The sequence below is a fragment of the Meleagris gallopavo genome, chromosome 30, assembly GCF_000146605.3.
Source record: "Meleagris gallopavo isolate NT-WF06-2002-E0010 breed Aviagen turkey brand Nicholas breeding stock chromosome 30, Turkey_5.1, whole genome shotgun sequence".
In the NCBI taxonomy this organism is placed as follows: Eukaryota; Metazoa; Chordata; class Aves; order Galliformes; family Phasianidae; genus Meleagris; species Meleagris gallopavo.
In genome coordinates this window covers 1,379,511-1,387,389 of record NC_015040.2, presented here as the reverse complement: position 1 = coordinate 1,387,389, position 7,879 = coordinate 1,379,511, and the positions used below count along the sequence as shown (strand labels likewise).

Below are 7,879 nucleotides of genomic sequence, written 5' to 3'. Positions count from 1 at the left end.
GGCTGCGCTGCGCTGAACTGCACTGCACTGCACTGCACTGCTCGCAGCCGGCCCGCAGCGTTCCTCCCGCAGGGCTGGCACCTCCCCAGCGTTGCACGGTTGCTTTCCTGCGGCTTTTGCTGCAGCGTGCTGCCGGAGCGAGGAGACTCACGCCCGGGGTTCCATCCTCGTGCTGTAGCAGCCCCGAGCTCCGCACGATTTTCGCCGTGGGTTTCTTTGCGTTGCAGCCTTCGCTGCTGGGGGTGGGGAAACTGAGGCGTAACCTCAGGGAGCTCGGGGTGACCCGCACTGCAATACAGCCGTGTGGCTGCTGTTGTCCCCTGGGATGAGCTGGGACTTCGGTGCTGCTGAACAAAGCAACGCTGACCCCATCTTCCACGGGAGCAGAGCCCCACTGCCTGTCCCTTCCCCAAAGCCCCAGTTTTTGCTCCACGTGCCCCAGAGCCTCCTGCGTCTCCCCGTTCCCTCCCGTGCTGCTCCTTGAAAGAGCTCAAAGCCTCTGTGTGCATTCCTGCCCCCCCCCTGCCCCCCAGGACCCTCCCTGTGACTTTCCACCCACCCCAGAGCAGTATTTGCTTCCAGGTCCTGACCTGTGGCCGGAGTGTGTCTGTGTCACGGCAAGCCACAAAATAACTTTACTGTGCCATACTCTGCAGCTTAACGATGCAGTTGCTTCAACAACAGCTTCTCAAAGGGAAAAGGGGTGTGGGGTTGGGAGCGTTAAAACTACAGAATCCTCTTTGCTGCATCTGAGACCAAACACCTCTTGGGGAACGGGATCGCTGCTGGGACTCCTCGGCTCCCCGCTCTGCAGCCATCAGGAGGAGGGGATGGGGTGGAGGGAGGGGAGTCTGGAGGCAGCTCAGAAGCTCCAGCCAAGAGTCCCAGGCAGTCTGCAGGACCTGGAGCCGTGGGACGAAGGGGTGGGCTGGCTGGGGAGGAGAAATGCTGTGGTCTCAGTGCTGCAGTGGGTGAGGCAGAGTCGGGCCCGTGTCCTCGTGAAAGCTGGACAGAAATGGATCTGCTGAGCCCTGAAGGATTGTAGGGAGAGGAGGAACACCATGCTTCTGTCAAGGAGGTGCAAGGAATATCCCGGTCCGGGTGCTGGTTTGCGTGTGCTGCTGGATCCCCATATCCACTGACGGGGCTGGGAGGAGGGGGGAAGGCTGGGAGGACAGGGAGGAGCACCAGGCTACCAGGCTGGAGTTCGAGCTGCTCAGCCCCGTTCACAGCTTCTGGATCTTCTCAGCTATAACGACGGGGTTCTCCTTCCGGATCTTCTCAGCAGCTTCTGCCTTGTAGTCATAGGGGCAGGCGTGCATGTCTGAGTATCGGTGAATGGCACAGAACAGATTCCCGCAGCGACAGTCGAAGCCTACAGGGAAGGAGAGCGGAGACAAAGCCATGGTCGTCCCCATCCAGCAGCAGGATGGCAGCAGAGCCCTCTCCTGCTACACCACCAAACTCCACTAATGCAGGAAGAGCTCAGAGCAGTGAGCTCTGCACCCAGATTCCTAACCCAGGCTGCAGCCTGAGCTGGGGCAGCACAGCAGCAGCACCTGGGCTGACGGGCAGCGAGCCAGCAAACAAAACCTTCCTTCACCTCCTCAGCATCGCTTTCAAGTTATTTAGGTCTTAAAAGTTCAGAATTGAGTCACCGTGCTCAGAGACAGCACTGTTCAGAAATGCTTCTGTCAACAATGGGAAACTGAGGCATGGAGAAGGGGAGGGATATGCTGCAGCTCAGCTCCCCACTGCAGTGGCAATGAACCACACTCCTCTCCATAGCAACCACGGGCTGTGAAGACCACAAACACAACGCTGAGAGGTATCTCACCTATTTGACAAAACCCATTTTATCCCAAATGATCTGAATTCACAGGAATTTTCTGCAAGCCGATTCCTACTGGAAAATAATCCTCCCTTCGGGTGTGAAGGCTGGGTGCAGAGTTCCCTTCCTTCCCCACAGTCCCAGCCTCATAACCTGCACTTGTTCCATGGTAGCGCCCCAGAATCTCCAGGCCAGCTCAGTCAGCAGAGTGCCAGGTGCTGGGCAAACCTTTGGGGCTGACTCTGCCAAAGCAGTATGCATCCATGGAGGCAGAAAAGCAGAGTGTGCTGCTAGGACAGCGTGACCTGCAGGGCACCACGGATAGCTAAATGCCAAGAGTTAATTCAGAGGAACGATGTTTTTGTATTAACAATCCTGGTCAAGGGAGTTACTTCACAAATTTCCTTTCCACAGTAAGTTCTCCCATCCCTGCTCCCATCACAGCACCCCTCAAGCTTTACAGACTCAACAAGGAGCACTACCTGAGAGCTCCCTGCTTTCAGAAAGCTAATGGCACAAGTCAAGCAACCCTAACAAACAGGATGAATCTTGGAGTGGGATTTCAGTTTGGGTCTAATTCACTTCACGTCAGTAGTACCAAGGCTTTACTGCTGCCTCGAATAGGAGTACAACTGGATCTACAGTGAACACCGCCTGTGTTTCTGCAAACAGCTTCTGCCAGGGAGCAGAAATAACCCGAGAGGCACTGCTCCATGTATTTCTGCAACCCTGAATTCAAGGGCTGGCATGGAGAGCTGCAGTCAATCCCCTTCCCATCTGCACGACCTGCAGACCCGAAGCACTTTTTGGAGGGGTACCCCATGCACTGAGCCATGCCAGCCCTCTGAGCTCAGGCAGTAGGGCAGCACGAGGCGATCTGTTTGCAGACTGCTGGGGCTGCAGCACACAGGCTTCCCCCTGGTCAGGGTCTCACCAGTCAGCCCAATCTTCTTCCGGCACGTGAAGCAGCGATTCTTCTTCTGCTTCGGTTTCTCCGGAGAAGTTTTGTCCTCAGCCGCACTCTGTGATGTTTCAAGGAGGGTACCTGAACCAAAGACCAGAGTTCTGTTACTTTGATAAACTAAGAGACACATCATTTTACACCTCCAGCTGCTTGACTGTGGGTCTGTGCCAGACAACACCTCTGCAAGCACGCTGCCCTAACCCGAGTTCACAGCCTGCAGACATCAGACCCCAAACTGAGACTTCTCTTCTTCCACTGAGACCTACACCTCACACAGCCTCATGTTTTCTCCCCATGTCAACTCCCCATGTCCACAGCTCAGAAACACCGACAAGACACTAAAGTTTAGCTAAGACATCCATAAGGTACGGCTCTTTCCTGCTGAGGAAAGTTAATGCTAAGTAGAATTATCTGGTGCTTGCCATAGGTTAAGAATGCACAGGGATAGTCAGCTTAGTTGATGTAAACATCTGAGCCTGGAATAAAAAAATAAATAAATAAAAAATTAACCCCTTGCAAGTGATGCAAGTAATTGTTTTTGCTGTCTCTTATATAAGTGTTCCTCATATGTAGGTCTCAGAATGCTTTGCACAGATACTCATCGCTGTCTCTAATCTACCGAAAGGAAAACTGAGCTCTGAAAGCCAGACTGCTGAAGGTCACTGATTTCCTACAGCACCTCAGCAAGCTGGAGACAACAGGAGGGAGAGCTGCAGCTGCTGGAAGATACACACCTGCAGCGTGCTGAAACCTGGCTTTGTGGATCCAGCCCTGAACCTCCTGTCATCCCACTAACAGAAAAGAGGGGCAGGCTCTTTCAAGTCAATTTCACCATCGTCCTTGCTGCTCAATGGGTGTCATCTCATCTCGTGCAAAAGCCAAACCAACCAGTCTACCTGATGAGGAAGATGCTGGGGTGGCCTCTTCTGTCTTGGCGAGCCCTTCTGTCTCACTGCTGCCTTCTTCTCTGGATATGCTCATGGCTGTCATCTGGTGGGTCACAGGAGTCTGAGCACTGCGAGGATGCGTGACAGATAAACGAAGCAAAGGGCAAACATAAATATTGCACTTGGAGGAACAGTTACATGGGAGAGATCTTCAGCCCATCGATAGTTTTGTTATACTCGGATGGAGCTCAGGACTACAGCAGGCCCGGACCCCTTGGGAGCTGGGATCAAAGTTCTTTATAGACACCAACAGAATGAATGTGTGATGACCTCAGTTTCCTTTTCTACCCAGTTACGTCCCAAAGCCAACAGCCCATCCAAACAAGTCCAGGACCAGGGGAACAGTTATGAGTCATGACTGCAAAGTGATGGGAGAGATAAGCAGCGTGCTCCTCTCTGTCAACCACGGCTGAGATCCCTAACGCAGCTCTTGCAGCTTCCAGACTGGATCACCACCACCTTACAACTGGCTCAAAACGGAGCAACTGAACACAGCTGTGGACAGAGCAGGTGTACCAGTTTCCTACAGGGTTTTAGTTTACTACCAACCTCTGGCACTTGCCTCTCAATCAGTCATTACCATCAGGGACACCTCAATCTTCCAGTTAAACCAGGACTGCAGTAAATTGTGTCTGATCCAGCCTGTTTTACAGATCCCCTCGGCCATGCAAAGGACGAAAGTCTGTCCCTTGTGTCCTAAGGCTGGTCTGCAGCACAGCTGCAGGTACACCCACAGACCATGCCCTCACCTGGCTTTCGCATCCTCAGGTGTGGAGTCCTCCTCTGCTCGCTGCCCTGCAATGGAGTCTGATGCCACAGGGCTGCTGCTGGGACTGCTGGCTGCTAAGAGACAAGAGCACAATCCTGGTGAAGCCTTAGAAATGGTAGGATGGAAAGAGCACCCCTTCTGCATGCTTAGCTGCTCCCCACACAGCGATAGGTCGGCTGAGTTCATTACAAAACAAACTTCTTTATTTCGTCGCTTTTGCTTGTCAACCCTACAGAGGGTTGTGCAAACTCAAGTCCAAAGTCTTCCCCAGAAATGATTTATCTGGAGGGATCCGACATGATTTCTAGCAGTCACACAGCTCAGGGAGCAGGTTACAGCTAAAAGTTTGTGCCACTGAGGCAGTTTACTGGAAGGTGCTTCACAAATAGCTGCCACTGGCAGGAAAACAACAGACCCTCTTACAGGGAACAAAGATTTCCTGGAGGGATTAAATCTGATGGTGACCAACACCAGCACCATGCTCAGAGGCACTCATTTAACACACATTTCTTGGACAAAAATCCTCTACCTGGAGGGCTTATCCGGTCACTGCTCTGCTGCCTCTGCAGAAATTCCTTATAGCAAACGGAGCACATCCCGTTGGTGCGTGGGCTGCCATAGAACCCGCAGCCAGTGGTACACAGCAGAGGCACCTGGGTTTGGTTCGTCTCCTGAGCCATCCTTTCTCCTCCAAGGTGCCAAACTACAAAGGGGAATAAAAATGAGACAGCTGTTACACTCGGAGAGCTCGATCGTCGCGTGCTGCAGGAAGGAGCACAAAGCATCCCCAGAATGGATCCTGCCCTCACAGCACAGTGCAACCTGAGTCCCTCGAGATAAGAGGCACACACGGCTTGTAAGCAGCGACGGGATCCGCAACCCGGCTGCCACAAAGCCTGGAAGGTCAACAGGACCTCACTCCACAGAGCTTGCTGCGCTCACTGGAGGAGAGGCTCACGTAAGACCTGAATTATCCACTCTAAACATAACAAGAAGTGCCATCACAGCATGACTAATGACTCCTGCAAACACTGAAGCAACAAATGCAGGTCAAACGGCCAGCATTCAGGTTAATTAGTTACCATCTGCACCCGGCGGTGCTGTTTTCATGACAAGACAGCTTTAATTTTTGCAGTTTGCAGAGGCTGATGCAAGCGATTCAAAGGGAACTCTCAATTCTGACATATTTAAGTGTTCCCTGACACGTGCTGGAACCAGACACTGCTATATTTAGGCTGGAAGTCAGAATAAGGCTTCTCTCCAGCTGCGAGGGGAGCTCTGAAATACCTTCCCAGGAGGAGCCTACTTACAAAATGCATCTTACTCTTAGGATCACGCACAGCAAACCCAGGAGTTGACCTTTGTGTGGTATTTATGTGGCCACACTGCACTGCACCCTTCCAACCATAACAGTAACTCCTGGCAACAAAAAAACACCAATTCAGAAGACAAAAACACTCAACACCATCCCTAGCTGATCTATTCTGCAGACAAGACCTTGCTTCCAGGGCAGCACTGACCAGCACACCAACACTGCGGGCCGACAGCAGACAAAAGGAGCAGAGCAGCAGCACGAGCCCTTCCAGCTGCACAACAAGAACTCTGCAGTGAGGATTTCCCCCCTCCCTTCACCCACGTTTCCTCAGGAAGTGGAGCAAGTCAGCTCCCTCATCCCAGTCCCTCTGCGCGAACAATGTGGCTGTGGCCAGCTCTGATAGGGAACAAAGGGATGTTCACAGGTGGCTGTGGCTCGGAAGTCACACAGGGTGTTGCTCCAGGGAGTCACCAGCAGCATTCCTCCATTTCCCAGCACAGCAGACACGGCCTCACAGCTGGCTCTGCTCTCTTTCACACTCCTGGAAAACTTGCTCTGCCAAAGGAACGAAGCGATGGGAACACGAGAAATAAAACCCCCCAGGAGTGCTCCTGAGGGAAGGAAGGGAATCAGCTCCGGGTTCTTCCTCCTTGTCCTCAGTTGGGTGACAGGAACCAGAGCTCTGCACTTGGAATTTCCCCTGCAGAGCTCAGGTTGGTGATCCTGCTACCAGACCTGGAGTTCCTCCATTGAACTGACCTCTCCTTCGGCCCAAGCAGCCACAGGAGGCTGCACCACACCCAGCTCCCCCACACCGGGGACAAAAGCTGAAAGGCAGAATCCCCATTCGTGCATCCAGGTGGCCACCTATTGCCTGACTTTCTGAAATTGTTTCTCATTTTGAGTGGCCCTAGAGACAGAACTGGAGGATTGCTGCTACGCTGGATGAGTTCAGCTACCCCTGAGCCAGCAGTTCACCCACAGGCGCCAAGCAGCAGGGAACCCTACTGCCAAACCTGATGAATCACAGAATGGTTTGAGTCAGAAAGGTCCTCTAAAGACCATCTGGTCTCACTGAGCAGGGACACCCACAGCTCCATCGAGGGCTCAGAGCCCTGAGCCCTGACATTGGGTATCTGAAGGATGGGACATCCACCACCCCTCTGGGCAGCCTGTGCCACTGCTTCATCACCCATGTTGTAAAGAACTTCCTTACATCAAGTCTAAGACTCCTCTCTTCTAGTTTGAAGCCATTTCCCCTTGTCCTATCACACAGACCCTGCTAACGAGTCCATCCTCTTGTTTCTTACAGCCCCTATAGGTACCCAGAGGCCGTTCTCAGCTCCCCCCGGAGCCTTCTCTCCTGCAGGCTGCACAGCCCCAGCCCTCAGCCTGTCCTCAGCCCACAGGGAGCTGTTCCACCCCAAGAACCTTTCTGTAGCACTCTTCTGGTCTCACTCCAACAGGTCCGTGTCTCTCCTGTACTGAGCACTCCACATCTGGACGCAGTGTTCCAGGTGAGGTCTCACATCGCAGGGCAGATCCCCTCCCTCACCCGCTGCCCACGCTGCTTTGGATGCAGCCAAGGATCCAGCTGGCTTTAAGGCTGCGAGGGCACACAGTGCTGGCTCACAGCCAGCTGCCACCTCCAAGAAACACCGCACCCGAGGGGAGAGAGCTGACCTCGTCCCTTCTGGCTGCTCCATCAGAGAGCAGCCTGGAGGCAGCACCGGGCAGGGAAACTCGCTAACACCGCTCCTCGGCCACGCTGTGTCCACTCACCACCAATGGAGCCTTCTGTCCCTTCTGTCCGCCGCTCTGCTCAGCGAGCCGTGCGTGCTCAGGGCAGCCCAAGGCAGCAGCCCCACCGCCGAGCCTCTCTCTCCCCGTCTGTAGGCTGCTCCTAGCTGCCCGCTGGTTGGCAGGCCGACGCTGCGCTGAGACCCCACCTGAAAGAAAAACCCCAAATCCACATCACGGCCACGGCACCCCGAACCCAAACCGAGGCCGCAGTGCCCGGGGCTCCCCTGGACGCTACGGGGCCGCCAGCCGT

General features: G+C 54.0%; 1 protein-coding gene across 2 annotated transcripts; it reads right to left on the bottom strand.

Annotated features, from left to right (window-relative positions):
* Positions 1-602: 602 nt before the first annotated feature.
* LOC100546378 (AN1-type zinc finger protein 5-like) lies at positions 603-7,787 on the bottom strand. 2 transcript variants are annotated; one of them, XM_003213204.4, is made up of 6 exons: positions 7,609-7,787; positions 5,041-5,214; positions 4,492-4,585; positions 3,692-3,810; positions 2,766-2,876; positions 603-1,375 (listed from the first exon to the last, which is right to left on the bottom strand). In XM_003213204.4, the coding sequence occupies exons 2-6, from the start codon at positions 5,189-5,191 to the stop codon at positions 1,227-1,229; spliced, it is 624 nt and encodes a 207-aa protein (XP_003213252.1). In that variant the 5' UTR covers positions 5,192-5,214; positions 7,609-7,787; the 3' UTR covers positions 603-1,226. The 2 variants fall into 2 exon arrangements, with proteins under 2 accessions (XP_003213252.1, XP_010723150.1); XM_010724848.3 differs by having other exon boundaries at positions 4,492-4,582.
* Positions 7,788-7,879: the final 92 nt, after the last annotated feature.